Here is a 26,277-nt window from a genome sequence, read left to right as displayed (position 1 = left end):
CGTACTAATAATCAGTGTGGCATATTAGTATGGCAGAGTACATAATCTCTCTATGACTAAGTTTCTCATTTGTTTAATGGAACCAATTAGAGTTAATTATGTCTTAAGGTTGTTCTAAGGATTAAATATTTTTTGATCAATGCTCGGTGCATGGTGAGTATTCAAAAAATGCCAGCTGTTATTATTATTGTTGCTAATGGTGATACTTAATACTAACATTACTTTCTGAAAACCTCATGTTTATGACACACTTGCACACATATTATTTCATCTCTAGTCACAGGGACCCCCTGAAGTATGTCATTTAGAGATTATGATCTTTATTTACATGGGAGATGCCAAACTCTGGGAAGTAAAGTGATCTGCTCAAGTCTTATGACTAACCAGTGGCAGAGGCAGGTCTAAAATCTGGAGCTTCTGGTAACTTCTGGTATCTTCACTTAAGGTACCAAGTGTTCGCCGAAACACAGGCCAGTGCTATTGTGCTAGGCTTCAGGAGGACAACACAAAAATGTGCAATGTAGTGTTTTCTACCTGCTTTCTGCTATTGCTGCTGGGCATTCCCCAGGTCGTGCTCTGCTCATTCTAACTGTATGACCATAGGTTCCTTGCTCAAACTATCTGCTTCTTGGTTTCCTCCTCCAAGAAGTACTTAGCACATTGTCTGGGACATAAGTTTTCAATGCATAGTTTATATTATTTAGACGATAATAATGATGATAATGATGACTACTACTACTGTGCTGTGTAGAGTGGGTAAAAGTTATGAAAAATAAAATCTAAAATTGAGGCCTTGGGGCTGGTAGATTGTCTAAGACAAGGGGACTCTTTCAGAAGAAAGAAGGATCATGTCACTGCCTTCCTCAGTTTCCAATAAGGTCAAGGGTCCTACCTGCACAGTTCTAGTGACCCAAGGACCCATTGCACTGTCACGGTGATCTCACAGGAAGCTGCTTATTTCATGTTCACAGAAACCCAGTGAGTAGTCAAAGCAGAGGTTATTTTGCCTGTTTCACAAATGAGATTGTTGAGACTCAGAGCTGATGGCGCTTGACTCCAGGATTCACAGTAAGTCATTGAGAGGTCAAGGGTAACTGAAGGCTGTTAGTATCTAGTTGGAGAAGCCAAGTCTTACATGCACTGAGATAAAACAAAGTATCAGAGAATGGGAAAGAGATCCCAGAAACACCATTCCATGACGGCAGAGCAAGGAGAGTTCAAGAGGATGGCTCAGCCCCAAACCATTTATCAAGGAGAGTCAGGACTCACAATCAGAGGAAGAAACTTTTCAGAAATATGTATCTTGAAACCACTGTCCCCATCCATCAGGTCTGAGCTCTGGGATCTGGGCACTTATCCCTCTCTCTCCCCGTCCCAGGGTGACTGAGGTCAGATTGATGGAGCCCAGGCACTTCTTCTTGGTTCCTGCTCCTGGAACTCCGGGCACCCTCAACTCCCTCCATGAAAGATGGAGAATTAATCTTGGGCTTCCTGTAAAGGGTACTGGGTGCCAGCTCAGAGTCTGCTGCTGGTGGGAGGCTGAAGCATATATTTCCTTTCCTGCTTGGTGCTGAAAGAATGTGGGTTAATATCTTTATTACTTCAGCTGTGTTAAAGAAAAAATTAATCAGCACACTTGTTAAAGCACAGTGAAGAAGACTTTATTCAGAATTGTAGCAATAGGTATAGAGACCCCTGCAATGGGGTCTTGCAGAGGTGGAGAGAGATTGGGCTCAACTCCGAATACAGCATGGGCCAGTGGGAATATATAGCCAAGGAGCAGGGTGGGGGGGCAGTGGATAGGAAATTACTAACAGCAAGCATCGGGGTTAAGAGGAATTCTGGCTAAAATGGCCTAAGAGGATTCTTGCTGAAGATGGACCAGGATGATCTGACATAATCTGGGGGATGGTGGGGGCTGAAGAAGATGATCTTGGAAAAGGGGGTGGACATGGTGGACAGGGTTCTTGCTAAATCGACTTAGCAAGTTCTTTGCCAAAACTGGATTTTACAAGAACTGCACAGATGGGCCTAGGAGAAGGTTCAGAAGCCTGACTAAAGTTTGGTCAAGCAAAGAATCTTTGTCAGATGTCAACAGTGACTCCTCTCCCCTGCCCTCACTGGATCCTGAAAGGTGGTCCTGAAGGACACAGCCGAGCAGTCAAACTGGACAGGTGGATCCTTCCTCCTGGATGCTCACTGGTTGTGAGGCCTGTAAGCTAGGTCCTTGCTGGGTCACATCCTAGGTACTCTGGCCAGAGCAAATCTCAGAACCCTTCTAAGCTTCACTTTCCTACCTGAGTCATGGGAAGAATAATCTTGGCTCTGACTGTCTCATGCAGCTTCCCTGAAGTTCAAAGAAACACATGCATGATCCTTTTTTTTTTTGATGTAGTCTCACACTGTCGCCCAGGCTGGTGTGATGTGCAGTGGCACAACCTCGGCTCACTGCAACCTCCGCCTCCTGGGTTCAAGTGATTCTCCTGTCTCAGCCTCCCAGGTAGCTGGAATTACAGGTGCCTGCTACCATACCCCGCTAATTTTTTGTATTTTTAGTAGAGACAGGGTTTCACTATGTTGGCCAGGCTGGTCTCGAACTCCTGACCTCGTGATCTGCCCGCCTCAGCCTCCCAAAGTGCTGGGATTACAGGCATGAGCCACGATGCCCAGCCCACAAGCATGATGCTTTCTTAAAATTTTAAGCCCTGTGACAAGCCAGTCGGGCAGGCAGCACTAGGAGGATTATGTCTGTTTAGCAGACAGGAAAAATTCCGATCTGGAAAAGGCAAGCAATTAGTTCAAGATCCCCCAGATAGTGCTGGGTGGAGCCACGGTTGGAACCCAGCTCTTCTATTCCTAATTCCCTAACAGGCCAATGTGAGACCTGCAAGTCCTTGCTTGTATCCTCATCCTACCTTGTCTCTTGCTGGGAATCATTGACATCCCCATCCAGAACCTCCAAAACCCGATTTATTCCATGTTCAAATTTACCATACCTTTAAGGGTTCCATTACCACCCCATCTCAGTCTGCCTGGGACATGATATAGTTTGGATATTTGTCCCCTCCAAGTCGCATGTTAAAATATGACCCCGGACGTTGGAGGTGGTGACTGGTGGGAGGTGTTTGCATCATGGGGGCGGAACTTTCCTGAATGGCTTGGTGCCCTCCCCATGGTAATGAATAAGTTCTTACTCAGTTCTCATGAGAGCTGGTTGTGTAAAAGAGCTTGACACCTCCTCCCTTATCTATCGTGCTCCTTCTCTTACCACATGACATACTGTCTCTTCCTTTACCCTCTGCCATGATTGGAAGCTTCCTGAGGCCCTCACCAAAAATAGATGCTGGCAGTATACTTCGTGTGCAGCCTACAAAACTGTTAGCTAAAACGAAACCTTTTTCTTTATACATTATCCAGTTTCAGGTATTTCTTTATAACAATGCACATGGACTAACGCAGGACAGTGCTGGTCCTCTTGTTCTAGAATAATTGATAGTGGTTTTTCCTTTCACTCCTAAGTGTTCCCATTTGGATGATAGATTTTAGATAATAAAGTGGTCACCCTATTGAAAGGCCAGTCACATTCCTACAGAAAGCCTTGCTGATGTCTGCATTCCTCAGTGATGGCATTCTGCTCTGACCATCCACAGCACCATAAGCCCACCTGTGTTAGCCCTTAAAGGCAGGACTGCATCTTAAACTCCATTGCTCACCCAACCCCAGACCCCATCTAGCAAAGTTCTGAGCATACCTTCACTTCCATATGCTTGATTGTTGGCTGGCAGGTTGCAAAAACAAAGACTAAGAGGGATGATTACTATTTAGGGGAAGTATTCTAAATTTGAGGCCCTGGGATGGATTCTAGGAGTATCTATGTTCTCTCTACTCCTGGTCATGCAGAAATTATGTATGTACATATATGCATTTTTCTAAGAAAAAGAATCTACAGATTTCTTTTAAAAAAATCATATTCTCAAATGCCTATTACCTCCCCTATGTTAAGAATCCGACTTGGGGAGTTGAATCTTCTCCCCCATCCAGAAGGTGACATATGAGCATCCTTCCTGGAGTGCTGAGGGCCTCCAGGATGTGGGTTCATTAATATTCTGAATGACTCGCTAGATGGCAGGCAGGGGGCAGGCAGGCAGCTGATTATTTTCATTCTGCTGCTAGGGAAATTACAGCGGAGTGAACGGGGAGGGGGTGCACAGATATTACCCAAGGCCATGTGCTGCTGGGGGCTGGGCCATAGCTCTTGTGTCTTCCCTGTTTGGCCGTGTGTCCTTGAGGTTTCAGAGCAGTGAAGCATACAGAGGGAGGCATCATCTAAATGTGGGTTGGAGTCCCAGCTTTACCACTAGCTAGCTGTATAACTTTGGGAAGTTTTATAACCTGTCTGAAGCTCGGCTTCTCCATTTACAAAGCACAGTTAATAAAACTACCTGCCTCAGGGTGTTATATCAAAGATCCAATGATATAATATGTGTAAATGTTTAGAGCTTTGTGTATACTAAGCCCTTAACACACCATACATATTATTACCATTATTTTCAGAATTTAACTCCCTAGCATGCTTGCCCTCCAGATAGGCTGTGCTGGACCTCTTGGCCTAACTTATAGACGACCCAGGTCTAACACAAGCTAAACCACAGGTTCTATCCCACTATGTGACCTGAAGGCCAGAGGTGAAGGCAGTAGAGACCTGAGCCTCCAAGCCTCAGGTTTCAAAGACTGGATACCATCAGGATTTACCCAGCTCCCTGGTGGCATGGCTATTTCAAGAGATGGGTCTAGAAAAAGCCATTGCTGAACAGTAGTCATGACTATGTATGGAAGGCTCCAGAGGTCAATGCTTATAAGCAAGGGCCCCTGGGCCCATAGCATAAACCTAACTGGGGGAAGAGGAGCCCTGGACTGGGATCTGGTCCAGCCTCCACCACTAAGCTGGTGTGTGACCCTGGGTGAGTCACTGCCCACTCTGGATCTGCTGTTTCATTATAAAGTGAGGGAAAAGAAGATCCAGTAATCTCTAGGGTGTCTTTCAACAAAACCTGTTTTCATTCTAGGTGCTTAACAAAGATTGGAAAAGGAATCGATTTGAACCTCTGATCTTAGGGTCAGAATGTTCTGGTTTGTTTGTTTATTTATTTATTTATTTGGGATATTTGTTCCTCTCTTTTTCTCCATAGACACTGCAAGGAGTTTCTTGAGGGCAGGTCTTGCCTTCCTTTATTGTCCTCAGTGCTTGGCTCCAAGCCGGGGCACACCATAGATCCTCAAAGAACAGCTGATGAAGGGCAGGCACACACATATCTTGGCTCCAAGACAAAATAAAAGAGGTCATTATTCTTTTGACTATGGCAACTGCTTCCTTTCAAACCCTACTGAGGGAAGAAGCAGGGTGCTAAGTATACACTACAACCAGAAGGACATGGGTTAGACCATAAGAAAAAAAGTTAGACTGTTTGAATTTTCAGAGCCAGTTGAGACTTGAGGTCCTGTCTCCACCCCCTTCATTTTCATGAGGAAGGAAAGGGAAGGCGGCAGGAGAGCTAAGTGAATGCTTCCAGGTCATCCAGAGAACCAGGGGCCCAGCTGGACGTGGAGTCCAGCTCTCCTGCCTCCCAGTTCAGAGCCCTTCCTGCCACCCTGAATTGCCTCCCAGGCTTCATCACTGTCACGGTGGCGTCAGACTATCCTTTCAGGACGTCATTAAGATGAGAGAGGCAAGGGAGTTGGAAGGGTTGTGAAGCTGAGGGCAAGTCACTGGGACCTTTTGAAACCAGCCTCACATTGCAAACAGAATCTGTCTCGACTGTGGAGTCTGGAAGAGCATTTTAAATAAGCTGGGGTGGGGGTGGAAAGGGAGGCGCAGGCACTGTCCATTTGGCAATTTTCCCCTGCAAGCTGCCTGGTGTCTGTTGTTGCTGCCTAGTGACTTGGGAGCCACCCTGCACAGGGACCAGGGGAGGGCAGAAATGGCAGCTGGAGGTCCTCCTTAGCATGTTCCTCATGTAGCTAGTAGAAATCCTGCTTAGCTTCATTTCAAAGGACAGACCTACATATTCTTCTCTACAGAAAGGCAGTCATCAGGGCTGAGGAACAGCTGGTGAGGTTCCTTCAGCGTCTCTTTCTCCCGGTTGTGAAAGTTGCTAGAGCTGTGCACGTGTGGTTGGCAAACAAATGGGAATAGTTGTACATTTTGCTCTACATTTCTCTCTCATTCAGAAATGCTCCTCTTCTCCCCAAGGAGCCCAAATTCATCTTCTGCTGAATGTCGTCTTAAAAGTAAAGCTGGTCTTAGGCAGGCAACTCCATTTGTTGGGGAGGTTGGGTCCTGAGGGACATTTGTGCCACATAATCTTGCTATGCTGGCTCATCATTGTGGCCAATGCTTTGTTATTCCTTTGCAGCAAGCACAGCCGTCCTCTCCCTGTCCCTTCGGAAATACAACTTCTCAATCAGGAGGCATCAGAACAAAAATATAGTGCTATTCCTTGGCAGTTTGAGAATCATAGCCTGGGCTTGAGGTGCTTTAGAGATCTACAGGAGCCCCAAGAGCAATAAAGCTGAGGGCAAGTCCCCAGAATCTTCTAAACCAGGCATGTTAAATATACACCCACATGTACCACTGTCTCATCCTGCTTCCACAGCAGACATATCACTAATTGAATATTTATGCTTCTCTCTGTTGTATCTGGATTCAGCCTCAGAAGCTTTTGCATAGCCAATTGATTGGAGTGGGCATGGCCATTTTCTATCCCTGCCCTTTAACTATTGTTAAGTGCAAACATAATTGATGAATGAAATGCTGAGAAGCAAGAAGGTAGTATCAGAAGTACTGAGAAACATTTTTAGAGTCCACATACACCAGGGTCTCATAAAATGTGTGCAGAGACAAAAGGAAGAAATCCAGAAAATCAGGGCAAGAAGGGAGTGTTTCCAGGAGACTATTAACATGGTTCAGTTTCATCCTTGTGTATTTCAAGTCCCTTTCCCATACACAGAAAATCACCAGCTCTCCTTTTTCAGCAAAATTGCTAAGGAGAAAATACAGCTTTTACACTATAAGAAATGACTGTTCCATATCATTGTTATTTTTTTTTTTATATGAGCTTCAATGTATGCTAAGAGCCACCAACACCAACAATGCAGTGGTTGTTCTGAACTTCAGGCATTTTCTTCCTTTTCTTTAGAACAGCTGTGTTTTATTGGAATTTGATGCTGAAATCCCCTAGTAGGCTCCCATGAGATGGGGCAAACATTGGTGGTCTTACCTGCTGCAGAGCTCTCTGGATGTCGATCCCTTGGCCCCAGGGAACAGCTGGGTTAGCCAGACAATCCCCAGCATTCCCCCGGCGAGATATATCAATTCTCTGCCTCCGCAGGCTCTGGAAAGCCTCAGCCATCACCTTCACCCCATCGTAGGTGAGCGCAGAGGTGTACTAGTGGGAGGAATGGAGACAGTTAGGTATCAAAGAGCTGACAGGAAGGCAGGTTTGGGTGCTGTATTTGAGAATGTGTTTTCTGGTGATGAGAAGGGTGTGCAGTGGGCCAGGTACATGGTATACGTGGGGAGACAGTGGTGAATCAGGGATGGTGTCCCTGAGAAGCATAAATATTCAATCAAATGGGTGCTGCTGCTCGACCATGCTAGTCAATGCTGACCTCCTGAACTGTGAGTTCAGTACTGCCAGTTATAATTTTTGAAGAGAAGCCAGGACTCTAGATTTCTGTGTGCAATCTTGCAATTTTTAAAATGTTGGTTCAGTTGGGAAAAAATGCATAGATTACATATAACACATCTGCAGGCTGGATACAGTTCATGAAAAATCAGTTGGTTTATCCCAGCATTACAGTCATCAGCTGGAAACCAAGAGGAACGGTTAACTCTTTCATCTCTTGTAAAAGTAAAATGCAAAAAGAAAATGAAAGAAGGGTGAGCTCTTAATTTTTTCCACATATGGCTTACCTAAGTGGTAAGTTTATATCCTGTAAACTTTCCCCTCATTCTTACTCGCAACAACTATCAATTATACCCTCTCCTGACAAAAAGGGGACTAGGATGTGGATGAAACAAAATCAGGATAGTCCAGGAAAATATATCCTGGCTTTGGAACCTATGTCTGTTTTCTTCACTAATTTGTTCCTAATACTTATTATGTTGCCTAGCACACTCCAGGTTCACAATAGAGAATTGAAGAACGAATGAATGGGTATTTTTCTATTTTTTTTAAATTTAATTCTCTCACTTCTTTTTAAAAAATTAAATTACATTTGATTATTTTTGTCATCTGCTCAGTCTTTTGGAAGTTGGAGTGCAATCATTACACATTACTTAATTAACTCCTATGTAGTTTTCTCATTGTTTTAAAGTGTATTTGTGATTTTCTTTGCTTAAGCTCATATTGAAATAAGTCTTCATTATTGAAGAGTTAAATCAGTTTGAACAATAGTGGGATAAGAAGTATCTTCGTTATATGGTTTGCCATTTATAAAAAGAAATGGATTGAGTGGCAAGAGAAAGTCTGTCAAAGATTCACTGTTTGTCCAGATAAACAAACTTGGCCTTAGTATCCTTCTCAACACAGGGTTCCACATGGCCACTGTCAAGCTATCTGGTTTGACTTTGGAAAAAGAATTATTTGCTATTCTTATTCCCAAGCATTCTCAAATAACAAACAAAATAGATTTTGGTGGCAGTATTTAGAGCTGTGTTGCTGGGAAGTGAGAAGCAGAGAGTCTGCATGATTACTGAGAGTGGACTCTCCCAGGTGGAGGTCTGCTGGATATTCCTTAGTTACGTTGCCCTCATTTTTAGCTGGGCACATGGCTGAGCAGAATAAGGGCCACCTCACTACACAAAGAAGCTCCATCTACAAAGAAATGAGCATCCTCCTGAGCTGGGCAACATGGTGGCTGTGCCCAGAATAGAACCACCATTTTCCACTTCCCTTGCAGCCAATCGGGGGTAGTTTTCCAAGATACTTTCAATAGCATATGAGTGGAAGATCTGCGTGTGACTTCTGAAAACAGTTCTTCATGAAGAAGTTGTGCATTTTATGTTTTTTTTCTTCCTACTGGGTAGAATGCTGAGGCAATGGCTGTAGTTTAAGCAGCCCTCTTGTACTATTAGGAAGCAGCCATACGTGGAGGACAGCAGAGCAAGAAGGTAAAAGAAGCCTGGGTATTTGATGACTGTGGAGCCATTTTACAAGTCTGGGATTGCTGACTCTTAAGTTTTGTTCACATGAGAGATAAATAAAATGTCTCCCTCATTAAAACCATGTCATTTTGGGTTGTCTGACCCCTGCACCTTGTACCTAATAATCTTTACAAATATATTTCCCTGAATTTGTTCCCTTTAGAAAACTGATTCCTTTCTAAAGACTAATGCAGCTCAGAAATCTGGGGCAGGCAAAGGGACCAGGCTGGCCCTTTGCTGCTGGCCGCCCATCCACTCACCTTGGGTCTCTTCCAGTCCACCCGTGTGTGGTCTCGAGCGTCACTATTCTTCCACTGCTGCATGATCTTGGCCGGAATAGTGTCTGTGTAGTTCACTAGTTGGAAACCTGTCACATTGGCGCCACTCTCCTTGAATTTGTTTAAATCAATGTCCATGAAGCCCTGTGAGAGGGGGAGGAGGGAGAAGTCAGAACATGCTGCCTGGATAAATCAACTTAACCTGTTCCAAAACCACAGGATTTTCCATTCAGTTCCACCAGATGAAACCTATTCAATGGAGAGACAGGCCTCCTTTCCTTTGAACTTGGTTATTACTTAGTTTGTGCACAAAATTAGCACAGCTCAGGAGCCAGTATGCCTAGTTTGGAGTGCTGGCGCTGCTATGCATAAGCCAGTAGTTATACTACTATTAACTAAGTTACTTGACAGTTTTCTTGTCTGAATAATGGAGGTCCGGTTGTTGGGGTAAACATACAGTGGAATGACACATGTCAAGTGCATGGTGCAGACCAAGTGATCAATAAATAGTGGCTGCGATTATTATGATGATACAGATATATAGTACAAGGTAGAAACCTCTAAGGAGGGAATAATCTCGTCTACCATCCCAATACCCAACCATTTTGAGAGAAGAGAAATCTGAATTTCACTGGGCAAGCTCCTATGAGTTACCTAAGGACACTTCTCCATCCTCACCCTGTGCTTTTTTCCATACAACAGAGTAAATTTTCACCACTCCATGAGGCCTGATCAATTCCAGCAACCATGAAGGATTGTTTATTATAATGACACTTTCCACCCCATTTGGTGAAGTTTACTCAAACTCAAGAAGGCTTTGACCGTAAAAGGAAATCTTACATTTGTATAATATATTCAATAATGTGCAGTACTTTCATATCTATGGCCTCATTTCAGTTTATCCTTTTTTAAAGTAAACATTATATGTCTATTTGCCAGGTAAAGAAACTGAGGCAGAGTGGAAGAATCAACTTGCAGAGTCATTTAGGGAGTTAGTAACAGAGAGAGCACCAGAACTAAGGGCCTCTGCTAGGCATTGGTTCACTCAATCACTCACTCACTTATTCACTGATTAATCATTTCAACAAACATTTTTGAAAAGTCATAGTGCACTATTCTAATAGTGAATAAAGCAAGTTCCTTCCCTTATGGAGCTTATATTCTAGTGGGGAAGATAGGCAATAAATGAACAAGTAAATATGCAGCATAGTATAGTATAATCTGGGATAGTATACTCTGTGGTAGCAATGAGCTCCATGAAGGATGAAGTGAGGTAAGAGGATGGGGAGGGGCAGTGTCATGCTTTGGAAGGAATGATGAGGATGAGCCTCCCCGAGGAGGTGGTCTTGGCTTAGGGACTTGAGTGAAGTGATGCCTGTGTCTGAGCTATGGGGATATTTGGAGAAGAGCATTCTGAGCAAAGGCCCAGAGGTGACAGGATGATTGGCATATTCAAGAAACAGTAAGGAGGCTGGTGTGACTGCGGCACAGTGAGTTTGAAGAGAAAGGGTGGGAAAGGAGGTCAAAGTGGCAGCCCAAAGCTGGTCACATAGAGCCTTGTGTTAACTCGGGTTTCTTTTAGGTATAATTGGGGGCCTGCCCAGCAGGAAGAAAAAAAAATGGAACGCACAACTTCTTCATGAAGAATTTTTTTCAGAAGTCACACGCAGATCTTTCACTCATATGCCATTGATTATATCTTGGAAAACTGCCCAAGGAATTTGAGCGGGATCATACAGGCAATTCCCTTTCAGCTCCATGGCTTGGGGGAAACCGCCAAATTCCAATGAGCGAAATGGGAAAATGAGCAGGGGATCCATGGTCAATGGGGAATTTCTGAACTGGGAGCCAAGGAATTAGAGCAGCGGTCCCAGCTCCCTCTTGGGATCCTAGGACACCGTCCATGTTTCTGAATTTCCCATTGGCTTTCTCTAATTTTTCTATCTAAAAGAATAGACTTCATGATTCAAAAACAACCCTCCCCCACCCCTATGCCTCTAAAGTTCTGCAATTTTTTATTGTTTCTATTTTTGTAAACAGAGCAAGCTGAGTCACACTCAGAGCCTTTGTCCTTGCTATTCTTTCTGCCTGGAAATGTGATTTCCCTGTCTGGCTCCTTTCCATTTTTTGGATCTCAGCTAGACTGTCATCTCTGAGAGAGGTCTTTCCCGACTTCTTATTTAAAGAACGAGTTCTTGCCCTGTTGTAGACAATGTCAGCATCCCGTTCGCTTCCACTCCCCTTTCTACATGGGTATTCTACTTTACATACTAACTGCAAACACCTGGCTACTCCGCCTACCTGCAGGCTAAGTTAGACATGTTGAGGAGTTAATATGCCCAGAAGCAGCTTTCAATCAATGACAGATGAAGAGTCAGTAGATAAGTGCCCCAGAATCCTCTCCCCTGCATGGTATGACCCTAAGGTGGGTTCTACACTGACATGTCGGGATCCCCTCAGGGACTGTGCTCCTTCAGTAGCCTGCAGCGTAGGCATCTTGTTTATGAACCTTTGTAGGCAGGCTTCCCTTCTCTACCTCCCTTCCCTGGTTTTTTTAGGATTGGCACCCAAGAAGCCCCTTGTACTTGAATCCTTGTCTCAGGGAACTGCTTCCGGAAGAACATAGTAGAGTTACCCCCAGCACCCTAACCAGTCTGCTCTATCTCAGTGCCCTGTTAGAGCTTCTCCAGAGTTTTTATCACCATTTAAGGTTATCTTGTTTACTCATGTGTTCCCACATCCTCTTTGCTCCTATTGAAATGTCAGTTTCATAAGAGCAGGAACCTTTTTTTGTCTTGGTCACTGATGTGTCCTAGAACCTGCTCCTAGAACAATGCTTGGCCCAGAGTAGGTGCACAGTATGTATTTGTTGAGTGAATAAATAAAAGCCAGAGACTTTCCTCAAGAAAGAAAGCAAATTATCTAGGAGAAATATGACCAGCAGGCAGCAAACACCAGTGGGTGACTGTAATTGGTTGAAAAGAGAAATTCAGGTTGAAAATACCTTTTGAGTTTAACGTGTTCCACAGCCACAGTTTACAGAGTTTCACAGATACAGCTGATTTGCACAATGGTTCTAGCAAGCCATTAGTAAAGGTGAAATCAGAACTAGGTTCCTGCACCCAATATGCATTCCAAGACGTTACACCATCTAAGAGAGCACTTATCCCAGCACTGGTTAAAAGCTAGAGCACAGTTGAGAGATTTCTCATAGTTCTTAGAGACTTTAAAAAGAACATGTTCATAAAGTAACTACTGGGAGATTGAAATGGAAAGTATCTCCTGCAGTCAAATTCTGTCTCTTGAAAATCTGTAACAAGGTCCTGGACATTTCATACTGACTGCTTCCATCTCAGACATAATGGAGGCCAAAGGAAATGGCCGAGTTTCCTCAACTGCTCAGCATAAATGCCACTCAATCTTGTCACCAGAATATCTGACAAGGTGAGTGCAGCCAAACCTTCATTACTTATGATCAAACTAATAAGACTCCCCAACTGAACCCCCATCCCCTCCTAAGAAAAAAATGGACGGAGAATGATAAAACAAGCTCATAGCTATGATGTTAAGTAAAAGAAACAAAATTAAGAAATAACTTGGGGTCATAAACTATATTCTCATCTAATAGCTGACATCTTCCCTCCTATTTAAGATTTCATGCTGGGAATAATAATCTTGCATCTCTACAATGTTTTTAATCACTAAGAAATGACTCTATTATAGTTACCAGACTAAATTTCTCCATAATTCAAGAAAATGAACCTGTACAAATGTGTTCTTGACTAAGAAGGGGGAAATACAGGTGTTAACTCTTTGCCCACTGGTTTATGAGAAAATTCAATTCACTCATTCTGTTTCCCTGGGAACTCTCATTAAATAAGATTTAATTAAATAATTTTCTAATTTTCTTTGCCATCTTATAAAAAAACCTTAGAGGGTAATATTTGGTAATTAGAACATTTTTCTTTATCTGCTTTATTTGTGCTATTAATTATATAGTATTATATAAAAATACTACATTGCTAATTATATTCTATTAAAAATTTTAACTACAAAGTTTGCTTACTACTCTCTTTGAGCCATTTTGCCTATTTTACAACATGTTCCCAAATGCTGGGATCATTGCTCTATATACTGTTACTATTGACAAAAAAAAATGAGATTAATCTACAAGGTACTTGTTTTTCAGGTTAGTCAGTGTTTTTCCAGCTATTCAGCACAAGAATGCAGGTCTAAACCCACTCTCCTTCCACTGACCTCCCAGCACTGGTACCACATGCTTCTCTTTGAGTGACTGTTTCTCACCTAAAGTGAAGCTTGGTGATGAGTGAGTTCCTAGGGCTATTAGGTCACCGTGTTCTTGTCTGCTTCTTCTGCACCTATGTAGCATTTCACGCTGCCCCATGTGTGACTAATAAATTGATGAGAAAGAATGCTGTGTCTATTGTCATTATTAAATGCAAATAAATTGACTGATAAACTGTAAGCTCTCAGAAAGTGGTTCTGAGGGATGTATCAGAATACCTTGAGGCATAAGGATTATCATTCAGTAGCCCTAAAGAGGAAACTGGATATCTGGATTTTGACAAAGCTCTAATGCTGGTGACTCAAAAATCAAGGTTCACTATATTAAAAATATAAGGTAATCATCAGAAGAATTCCAGATAATAGCATAACTAACAAACATTGAGAAGGCGATGTTGGGGGTGTAATATGAGCTGATTTGTCATCTTTCTAATGGGAAGTCAGATATGGAGTTAAAGTTGATAAAGCAAGAAAAAGAAACATAAATATATTATGTAGAAGTGTAAAGGAAACCATTAAATAACAAAATGCAGGAAAAGGTTTTAAAATAGTTACTTCTATGAAGTATAGAACTGGAAAGAATGGGCATTTATCTTTTATTTTATACCCTTCTGTAATATCTGTTTTATCATGTGAATATATTATATTTTTAATACTATTAAAAAATAAAAATAGATCCTCAGATAGCTCTAATATATCTTAGATATCATCCACTAATCACTGGAAAGTGGGGGAGGGAGTAGCAGTGGCAGGACAGGGGAGAGAAGTTGTTGCATTTATTGAAGCTTTGTTATGGTCTTTTAAGAGAGCCCTGCTTAATTTTTTTTATCTCCTGGCCTGAAATTAAAGCACACTGGTGCTGTTAAGTGCTCTACTGAAAATGGCTTCAGAAGCATTGCTTATAAGAACAAAAATGACAATAATGGCCAAAAACACCCCTTTGTATGCATTATATAACTTTATTCAAACAGCTTTTTAAGAGTTTTGAGGTTACTGTAATTTAAAAACAAAAGAATAATAATCGTTTGAGATGTAAACATTTTCCAAGCTCTATTCCTGAGTCAGACATTCTGTTAAATGCTTTATATACATAATCCTTTAATTACTTAAACAATTCCAAGAGGTAAATGTGCACAGTAGACACCCAATACTTATTTGCATAAATGAGTGAGTGAGTATCTATCCTAATTTTCTGTTAAGGAGCTGCGGTTAAGAGACCTTTGGAAATTTCCCTGAGATCATACAGCAAACAAGAATTCAAACTGTGGTCCAACTATAAAATCTGTCTTCTTCACAAATGTGTTCTACTGCCCCACCAGTGGAGAAACATGGGTTTAGCTTTAGGATGGTGTGTGAAGATTGCTCCAGACAAAGAGGGACAATGAACCTCAGACTGTGGCTGGCACAGTTAATAGCCAGAATATGTCACCCTGCCAGAGCAGGGGGCTTCAAATATAGCTTTCTTTCTTGAAGGAATATTTGTGGGACTGCACTAGATTCCTCTCCTCGACACTAACCTCTTAAGGGTCTCTAGATGCTTCCAAAGCATCTAGTTTATCTGAAGCCTATTAGTGTCCCCCTATTCCACATCTATGCAAGGGGTCAGCAAGCTTTTTATGTAAAGGGCCAGATTATAAATATTTTAGGCTTTGCGAACCATATGGTTCTTGTCACAACTAGTCAGCTCTGCCAATGCAGCATGAAAGCAGCCATATATAGAAAATAGTAATTTACTATTACTATTTAGTATATAGTAATTGGGACAGCATGGCTGTCCCAATATTTTTGGGCATGGAAATTTAATGTCATATAGTCCCACATATAAAATATCACTTTTGATTTTTTTCCCAACAATTAAAAAATACAAAAAACCATTCTTAGCTCATGAGCCATATAAAATCAGATGACGGCTGGATTTGACACAGGGACCATAGTTTGCTGACTTTTGACCTATACAGGAGCAAAGATTTTGGAGAGAAGACCAAACCCTTCATATTGTACAGATAGGGAAACTGAGGCCCAGAGAGGGGAATAGTGGCTTAAGGTTATATGGCTGATTAGAGGATTAGTTGCGAACAGAATCTGTCTCCTCTCTATATCCACTGTAGGAGGTAAAACAAACCCCTCATATTGTTCAGATAGGGAAACCGAGGCCCAAAGAGGGGAATAGTGGCTTAAGGTTATATGGCTGGTGAGAGGATTAGTTGAGAACAGAATCTGTCTCCTCTCTATATCCACTGTAGGAGGTAACACAATGCTGAAAAGCCATTTGAGTACAATGATGGGAAGTGAATGTGCTCAATTAAGTAAACTAGTTAATATAGTCACTCCATCTATCATATGCCAATTATAATTTTCAAAGGATTGGAATGAAAAGGCATTTCAAGTAATTATGATATCCTAAAGAGGTGTTTAACACTACAACTACATTGGACATGCTTTCATCTTGCTGTGAAGATTTGGAGAATGCTTTAAGAATCTTGAAGAGGCTCTGGGCCATCATTATGACTGTTAATTATCACGTGCAATTGGAAACAAAAGAACTGATTATGTGTGTCTACTGGTTACTTAACCTCTCTGAGGCTCAGTTCTCTGGTCTTCAAAATGCAGATATAGTACCTACATCGTAGGATTGGTGAATGGTTTAAAAGAATTAATAAAACTAAGCACTTAGAACCGTGTCTGGCACATAGTAAGTGCTTAATGAATGTTAGCTATTATTATGATCATCACATTCACCATTATCATTATCATTGGGTCAAAAGAGGTTAGGTGTTAGAACTGCTTCAAATACACGGACTGGGTCAGGCAAGAAGCCTGAGAGAACACGAAGCAGGTGTATAGGAACATAGCTATCGAAGGATGAAAGGGTTTATCTTCAAAGCTGGATTTCTTTTGCTCTGGGATTCTTTCAAGGGGTCACATACAAGCTGTTCAGCCCTCATCATCCTGCCTGTGCCGACACCACACCAGTCAGAAGGAAGAAGGAGCATCTAACATTGTTCAAGGAAACGGGCAAGTAAGGTTTATTAAACAAATCCTGGGACACTGGAAAGAGCACTTCCTCCACCCCATCCCCTTGAGATCCACAGGAGGTAAGATGAGAGAAAAATCAAAGAACTTGTACTTTATGCTCTGAATGGCACAGATTGAACATGCCAAGTTTCCCCAAATTGTCGGATAAAATCCTAGATGACAGCTCCATAGAGAGAGTAGTTATAGGAAACTGTGGTTTGAAAAGTCTTCTTATATTAGAAGTATTTTTTAAAAAGTGGGAATTATCAGCCTAAAAAAGTATAGAAGACCAAGAAAATAAGTGAAGGATGTATTTGAGTCCCAGAAGGGTTGTCATGGGGAAGAGATGGATGATTTGTTCTCTGAGGCTCTGGAACGCAGGCCAGAGCCAATGAAAGGGGAGATGTCATAGAAGGCAGACTTTGGCTAAAACAATAATTGCAAGTACCTAACACGTATCAAACCTGTACTGTGCAGTAGAAACTGTGCTAAGTGCTTTATTTGTGTTATCTCCTTTAATCCTCATAGCAATCCTGTAAAGTGGGTACTATTATCATTCCCATTAGCAAATTAGAAATTTAAAAAATCGAGGCTTAAATTAATGGAGTAGCTCCTGCTCAGTACAGTATAGCTAGTGAGGGACAGAGACCAACAAGTAAAAAGACTCTAGGACTTGTTTTCTAACCACTGTACATCAAGCCTCCCAACCACTAGTGAGGTCAATTTATTCATTGATAATCCTGTCCTGCAATGAAGCACTCAGAGCAGCACACATCTTTATATCAAGAAGGAAGTATCAGGCTTCCATGAGATCAGGGCATTTCCCTTAGCTCCTTTAACGTGTGCTGGTACTTGAAATGTGAACCACACAACACTTTATTCCTATCTCTTCTAGGCCTCTCCTAGCTTTTTCTTTGAGTGTGCAGGGGCCCTTCTCATCTTGCCTGTGAGACTGTGAGCTCCTGGAGGGCAGGGACATTGGCCCCCACAGCGTCCACACGCAGTACCTGGATCAGGGTGCATGCTCAATATATGTGGAGGAATGAAGGAACAGAAAGTTTCTTCTCACCCTCTCATGAATTTTTTATAAGTTTCAATCCTGTCACCACTCAGCCTCAGCTTTTGTCTTGTGGATCAAAGAGGTCTTCTTACTGACTTTTTTGTGTAGTCTATTGTGAACCAGGTCATAAATAAGAAGTGTCAGGAAAAGAGTTTTAGGGAGAACCACATAAATCCTGTCTTTGAATCTCGTGAGTTGTTTGTCGTTGGGCAATTATCTCAACCTGTATAGCCATTAGTTGATTGATCTGCAAAATAAGAACTTTGGCTACATCAGTGATCTTATAAGCTATGTTCCTGGTTGCAGGCATTTTAGAAGTTACCATATTAGGTTAGGGAAAGGGCAGAAAGATGGGGTCCTAAATCCCACCCTCTCTTTTCCACCATAGTAGCTCTGCTTTTTATCTGTTTTATGTATAAGAGTTCTCCCCCAAGATTCCATTTGAAAATAGAGCTTCAAACTAAAAAGTTTGGAAACTTCTGAGCCACTTGATTTCTCTCTTAAGGTCTCTTCCAGCTTTGATCTACAATTCTGTGATCACACAGGTATGTGTGCATGAATATGGATATGTGTGAATTTGTGGAATACTCCTGGGCTGAAGACTTAATTGTGTCCTTAAATACCCATGTCTCTGCATAAAAGTCTTCACATTTTCCTATTTTAGCCACTTTAACCAACCAAACCTTTAAGGTGTCCTCTCCCTGTATAATCTCTGGTAACACAGAGGGTAGTCTGGTTCCCTCTAATTAAATAAGGTATTGTAGCTGTGCTTAAATCAGTGAAAACACCATAAATATTGAGAAGAAAAAAGCATTCGTGTTGACTTATCCAATTACATTTGGAACCAGAGAGGCACACTTGGATATCTGCAAACACACCAACAGACATACCTCATACAAGTATCCAGTATTGACAAAGCATTGTAAATGTCAGTCAGGGTCTCACAGACTAATTTCTCTCAGTCCTGGGATTTAGGATAAAATGCTGGCACTTTCTGGCAGAAGGTCAGGGACTCCACGTTGGGCTATTGATTGCAAGGTTGCATGGGTGTACTACCTGGCCTGGGAATAGATGGTCTTCCAGAGAGTCCTTTCATCTTTACTCTGCCCCAACTGTTGTAGTCAGGAACGACACCTGGCCAAGGCCATTTCAGAGCAAGAGTGAATTTCCAGGTATGAGGTGGGCCCTTATGGCTACAGTTCCCAGTGGACTTAAAACCAATCGCATCTACCCTTTACATGATCAAAACATTCCTATCTAGAAAAGGCCAAGCAAATACTCATAGCATACCCATCTTTTGATGAAAAGCCGGTTTACACCTTCACAGGCCTCCCATATAGTAGGTGCCCATTGAATGTTTGATAAAAAGAATGAAAGTCCAAACATGATAAATAGGAAAGCTACTGGGAACCAGGTAAGAAATATTCTAGTTAATCATTTATTCATCCATTTACTCATTCACTCATGAGTGCTTTACACTATCAGGCCTATGCTATATGTAGAAATGTAGCAGAGAAGAAGACAGGTGTGGTCCTTGCTTTCAAGTTACCTAAGGTCTAGTGAGAAAGGCCAGTATTACACAAGTAATTATAGAGCAAAACGAGTGGACTCAAACTTGATCTTGGAGCTCAGGGAAGGCCTTGCAGCAAAAGCATGAAGCCTGAAAAAAAAAGTGCCTCTGGTTGGGTGAAGAGGGCTGGGAACACTCTAAGCAGAGAATACGCATGTACTGAGGTTCAGAGTCAGAGCCACAGAGGGTTACTGCCCTCTGTCACAGAAACTGCCTGTGCATGTCAGCCTAGATTCAAATCTCAGCTCCACCTCCTAGCTGTGCAACCTCAGGAGGGCTACTCAACCTTTTGGTGCCTCAGTATCCTTTGCTGCAACATAAGGATTATTATGGTATTTCTTATAGCTGTTGTGGGGATTAAGTATGTTATACGTCAGATTCTTAGAGAACAGTGCTTGGCACATATTAAGTATTCACCTAAAATCCCGTGTCTCCTAGAGCTCCATTTCCCTCCCACTGTATTCTCTATTATTCTGTCTTAAAAAGAGGGATAGGTAAGGAAACAAGGACTGAACTCTTCTAGTTACATAGCTCACCAACCATCTGCCAAAATTAGTGCTAAGGGGTCCCTCTTGCTTCAAGGCTGCTAGTGACAATGAGTTTCCATGCTCTATCACAGCAATCATAGCCACTGTCTTGCATATCTGAAATGGTCCAAAGGATGCTGACCCAGCATGAAAAAGGCCATTCCAAATCAGCTGAGGTGTGCATGGTTTGCAAGATTGAAAGATACAAACACCAAGTGCTTGAGATTAATAGAACAGCCTCTTCCTTAAGCTTAAGGGAGCCAGTGTGGCTTTGAGAGATATTTCTTTGATACCTCTGAACTGAAGACAATCAGGAAAACTAGACCCCTAAATCACACAGCCAGGAAGATTGTTTTGCTGAATTTTTTCCTTTTGAAAACATTATGCCAATTCTAGAACAAATTGAGATCTTCCAGAAAAATATGATTTGCATAAATGGTCATGAGTAAGTGACAGAGTTAGGATGAGACCCTGGGCTTCTGTTGCACTCTGTGTTCTAAAACTTTACATACATTAACTCATTTTATCTTATGAGATCCACATTAATATTCCCACTCATAGGTGAGACAGCTGAGGTACAGAGAGGAGAAGTGACTTGAAATGGACAAACAGCTAGTAAGTAGCTGAGCCAGATTTCAAACCTAGGCAGTTTAAGGAAGAAAGGTGTTTATTTCTTGGCTTTTCTCAATTACAATACCAGTCCTAAGAATTGCAAAGGTTTCCCCAGTTTGGGCAGTGTGGCCCAATGGAGAACAAGCCTAATCCTTAGAATGTAAAAGGTTTTAAGTTTGAATCCCAGTTTTAGTCAAATGACCTTACAAAAGGTTTTTCAACAACTTGAACTTCATTTTTCTCCTTATAAAATGGGACAAGAATCTTACTTTTCTTGGAGGGAGGCAGAAAATCTCAGAGGTCTCTGGGGTGAATTCTCTCAGAGGATGGGGGTGAGTACAAAGAGTAACCTAGACTGGGATGCTTGGATCACCTTGGAAGATAGCATCCTTTGGCATCTGGGGTTTGTCTTTCTATCCACCCACTCTCCTTTTCCTTCCAAAGGCTCTGGGCAGTGTCAGCGCTGGTGATCACAAAGTGTCTGTTACAGAACAGTGAGGTGAGAGCAGAGCGGGAGAGGGAAGGCTGTGTGGGAGGAAGAAGAGGAAACTGGAATAAGCTTCATCAGCAAAGAGAGTCCTTGAGAGGGGCACAGTGGGGAGGAGGAAGCACTTCTGAGCTCCCTCTCTGTCTCTGTCTCTGCTCCTGCCCCACCCCCCAACACAGAGGCATATGGGCACATTGTGAATATACAGTTGGGGGAAAAGAAGCCACAAAGAAGGAGCAAGCGATTCCTCCAAATCCTAGCCCAGCTTTGCTGTTTAACTTCTGGGTGAATTCAGACAGATCACCTCCTATCTCTCATTCTTGAGGGTCCATTTTATAAAATGAGGGGCCGGGTGAGATGAGTTTCATAGGTACCCTTCAGCTCTCACTCCACTGGATTCTTCAAACAAGGGGGAGGGCACACTCTACACGACTGCTGGCCTTGTGGATGCAGCCTCACGAGCCTTCCCAGACACCCCACAGCTGAGGTGGCCTCCCTGGCCTCTGATCACCACACTGTGACAGGGCAGGTGGCCATCTATGAGGCTTGGATATTTTCACAGGCTGTGATTTTTCTCTGGCATTCTTTTGAGAACATTATTTTACATGTTCTAATCTAGCTGGAAGAAAAGGTCAGGTTGCTTCTGGGACAAAGTTCAGCCTCATGCTTCTTAGTCCTTCTTGCATGAGCCCAGTGCAGTATCAGGCATACGGACAGGCTTGGTTCATGTTTGGTGGTTGTCTGGACAGCTGTAAGAACCACATCCTGAGAGAAGGCATTGGGGGAACAGGGGGGTGTCCAGACTGAAGATGCAAACACCAAAGAGTAAGCAAGGTAGCCGTTTTGAAATACTCGAAGGCTGCTTTGTGGGAAGGCAGCAGGCAAGTTTTGCAAGAGCCAGAGGGCATTAGATGAGAGGGTGATACAGGGTGAGCAGCACACAGGCCATGCCCTGTTCCAGGAAGAGTACAGAAACCGTCCAAGCCCTTTGAGAAGAAAAAGGGCTGCCTCAGAGGTAGGACTTTTCCATCAATGGGTATTATTCAAGCATGAGCCAGATGGCTGAGTTTCTGTTGGGATGTTGTAGAGGAGATTCTGGCTCTCTACACATGAAGTGGGTTAGAAGCCCTCTTAGGCCTGTCTTTAACTACTTATTTGCATATTCATAACTAAATTCATATTCCTACTACCTCTACTTCTTTTAGCATAGGTGCTAAAAGATTTTGCCTTTAAGTACATTTGATATGTAGGTGCAGACATTATTTTCCAGGAATTCGTTTTATTCATTCATTCATTCATTCATTGACTTTTTAAAGCACACCTGTTATGTGCAACTCACTTTGCCAGGCCCTGGGAATTCAACAGAGAATAAGTCACACACAATCCTTCCTCTAGGAGCTTGTAGATAAACAGGGAGGAAGGCATCAGTTATCTAATCTCAAGTATAGTAAGTGAAAAAATATCTGGGGCTATGGCAGCATAAAACAGGTAGATGTGATTTCGTTTCCGAGACCGTTGAGGGATCTCACTTAGTTCTCATAAAACCCTATGAGGATGTACATAATATCATTCTCTTTTTTAAAAATAAGGCAACAAAAACTCAGAAAAGGTAGGTAAATTGACTAATGTTCCATAGCTAATAAATATAAAAGTCAGAATTCAAACCCAGAACTGGCTCCAAAGCCACTCTTCCCAACTACTATACCACCTGCCTAACCAGAAGCTGCAGAAACTAAACATGACTGTGAGGTACGGAGCCAACAGGAAGAGAGGCACTGAAGAAAGTGGATGAGCTCAGCTTTGCAGAAGGAGACGACAGATTTATCACCATAGGGGAGCAAGGAGACTAAAGAACAGTTTCTGCTCAGGGCTGATCCAGCAGAGGAGCAGCAGCATGGGGCTGGGGGCTTGGAATAGCTGCCAAATAGATTAAAACTTCCAATCTAACATCTACAGGAGTTAATCTGCAAGCACATGGCAGAAATGGCTGACTGTCCTGGTTCTTAAGTACCCCGATAAGACCTGGAATGGGTTAACTCTGTCATCTCTTCCTCAGCTTTTGTCACACTAGAAATAATAATTTTAATACAATTCCATCAATGTAGTTGTAGTTCTTACCTTTGTGACTCACCAGAAGCAAATCTTAGACCAAATGAGTGTTTCTCAAAACAGAGGACCTGTGGACCTCTGTGGTGTGTCTGTAGTGTCAGTTTGGAAAATGCGGCACTAACAAGTGAATGCTTCAGTGCCACTGCGATTGCCAATATGAGTACCTAAACCATGGAGTAAATGGCAGGACGGATGTCCAACGGGAATTTGAGAGCCTGGGTTGGAATGTCAGGTCTATTGCTGCTACTGTAGGCAAACTGTCTTGTCCAGGACAACCCCCTCTCTTTCTTGACTCTTTCCCCAACTTTCCCTGCTCAGCACTCACATGGCACAGTAGTAAGAACACAAATTTTGGGATTCCATGGCCCTTGAGGAGAAGTGCAGCTCCATCACTTTATATGTTTTGTGACTGTGGAAAAGTCAACCTTTCTGAAGCTCCGTTTCTTCATCCGAGGATAACATCAACCTCAAGGGCTATTGGGAAGGTTTAATTGACACGCATTTAAGTGTTTATCATAGTGTCTAGAATGTAGCAATCAGTCAATTGTAGAAGTTATTGCCATTATTATTATTGTTGTAATTTATTAGGGGTTTAAGGAATTCTAATTCAGTGACTCAAGTGTCTCAGCATCAGGTTAGCCTGATCATCTTATTCCTATGCCCACATCTCTTGGTTTTTGTCATATTCCTGACAGCCAAACTCCATTAATTAGGTTCCTGTCTTTCTCCTCTGCAGCTCAGTCATGTAATGTCTCTGAGCCTCGTTCCCACATCTATAAAATGGGGATGATGAATTCCACCTTGTTTACTTCATAGGAGTATTATGACATCCAAAACCTGGTAGTATGATTTATATAGAAATATCACATAAACTATAATATGGTATAAAAATGAGAAAGATTGATGATATTACTATTGTTATTACTCCTCTAGAAGGTACCATATGGTTCACGCTGGTCAATGTTGTCCAACAAATTCAATATTTTTCAGACAGGAGTCTGCTGAACCCTGTATAAATTCTCCCAATCTTCTAGTTCTCTATGAGAGTTTAAAAATATGTGCTTTTATTCCAGTGAAATTCTAAATACCAATATAACAATCTGACCATTTACTCCATGGTTTAGGTACTCATATTGGCAATCACAGTGGCACTGAAGCATTCGCTTGTTGGTGCCACATTTTCCAAACTGGCTCTACAGACACACTACAGAGGTCCATAGATCTTCTGTTTTGAGAAACACTCATTTGGTCTAAGATTTGTTTCTGGTGAGTCACAAAGATAAGAACTACAACTCTGGAGGGCTCTGGCTGCCAGATGTCTGCATTCCCCACAGTCTCAGAGCAGGGAGTGATTGCACAGTCAGTATTAGGGTTTGGAGGACCACTGGCAGCCAGGCTCAGCACCTGTGCGTTCCAGGACCCAGGCACCTCTGTGAGAGATAGTGGCATAGCTTTCCAATTTCTGCATGGTTCAAGTTCATCTTATGCCCACACCAATGCTATGGAAATAAACATACATCTCTCTCCTATAAAATATGGATATATATGCAAGCATATATATGCAAGCATATATATGCATATGTACATACACACCATATGTGAATATGTACAGATGGGCGGATTTAATATATGAAGTAAGAATTTTCCATTTGTGCAGAACACTTTTAACTTTTTAAAGCATGGTGGCATTTGGCAACATATTTGGTCTCCCCAGTGACACTATGAGTAGGTAGAGTTGGAATTATTGTTCTCAATTGACAGATGAGGAAACTGAGGGTTGGAGAGTTGTCCAAGAATACAGAGCCAGCTAAGAGTGGCACCTGGACAAAAAACAAGGTTTTTTTTGTTTGTTTTGTTGTTGTTGTTGTTGTTGTTTTTGACTCCTTGCCTATAAGTTCTCTTCTCTGACCAACAATCTCCTCCCCTCCTCTCTTCTGGCAGCCCTTCAAAGGTGGCTATTTGAACCCCAGAAGCATTCCTCCAAAGTGATCTGCTAAAAGAATACTGCTGGCTACTTTGAAGCTCATGCATTCGACAGGGACAGAAAGAACTGCAAAATAAAAGTGTAGCTCCCTCCTTTTGTTAAACCTTTCAAAGCCTTCCTTGGTCTCTAACTCTATAATTACACCCTAATCACAAACATTCCAAAGGAGTGGGGTCAGTTCCATGCAGCAGTAGGCTAATTATGTGGCAGAAATTCTAAAAATTATCATCTTATAAATTGCATTATTCCTCTGAAGGGGGAAGAAAACACACCACATACTCGACTGTTTCAAACTGAATTAATTAGTAATTTGAAGCCTAATTATCAACTAATCTATTGGAACATGCAAGTCTTTTTTATTTGGATGGTATATGCAATTTTCATCCTATTAGCTGGCAGTTGTAAGCATTTGAGAGCTCATTAGGTCAGAAGAAGAAAAATGCAGATCAGAAGGATACAACAACCCAAGAGGCTGACTTGGTGATGCTGTGACTGAGGGGTTACTTGGCAAGAGATGGAGGCTGGCAATGTAATTACCTGGGGTCTTTCAGTGTCTCTAAGGCCACTGGTATGCAATTTCTATCTCACCCCAGAGAGGTAATTATGCCTATCCCCACCCTTGTTCTGTGTATTCTTGTTCTATGTATTGTTCTGTGTATTTTTAAGCAGCAGGGTGCCTACAAAGTTTCACTGAGAGATGACCCGGAGTTATAGAAAAGGCCTGAATACTGCCTGCTACCCTTGGTGACAGGCCTAGCTCTAGTGCTGCCTCACTGTGTGACCTTGGCCGAGTCACACCCCTTTGCTGGTTGTTTCCCTATAAACAAGTGAGGTTTAAGCGGAGTTGACTTCCTAAGTCCACTCTAGCACTAAGGATCTGGGAGTCAAGGGATGTCAAGGGCTTTACTCACTCCGAAGTCAAAAATTCCATCTTTGCAAATGGTCTTTGGAGGGTGAGACCCTTGGTTCCCCAGAAGTGTCTGGAGAGCCACCCTCATTTAAAATGCAAATACCTCTGAGAAAGGTAATACATTTATCCATTAACAGCTGGGCCTAAATTAACCTACCTCCCTAAGCCCTTCTTATTTCAAGTCCTGACTCTGAAATATTGCCAAGACAAGTTAG

The 26,277-nt window shown here is 42.2% G+C and overlaps 1 protein-coding gene across 3 annotated transcripts in view; it reads right to left on the bottom strand.

Annotated features, from left to right (window-relative positions):
- Window positions 1-26,277, bottom strand: part of GRIA1 (glutamate ionotropic receptor AMPA type subunit 1) — a 323,093-nt gene that overhangs the window by 128,263 nt on the left and 168,553 nt on the right. For all 3 annotated transcript variants that reach the window (XM_032158439.3, XM_032158438.2, XM_032158437.2), the window contains exons 6-7: window positions 9,466-9,627; window positions 7,278-7,445 (exon numbers count right to left, since the gene is read on the bottom strand). In XM_032158439.3, coding sequence (XP_032014330.1) covers window positions 7,278-7,445; window positions 9,466-9,627 — 330 coding nt within the window. The remainder of the gene's footprint in view (window positions 1-7,277; window positions 7,446-9,465; window positions 9,628-26,277) is intronic.

This window comes from Hylobates moloch, unplaced genomic scaffold (genome assembly GCF_009828535.3).
Source record: "Hylobates moloch isolate HMO894 unplaced genomic scaffold, HMol_V3 SCAFFOLD_6, whole genome shotgun sequence".
NCBI lineage: Eukaryota > Metazoa > Chordata > Mammalia > Primates > Hylobatidae > Hylobates > Hylobates moloch.
This window is presented reverse-complemented; position numbering and strand designations above follow the sequence as displayed.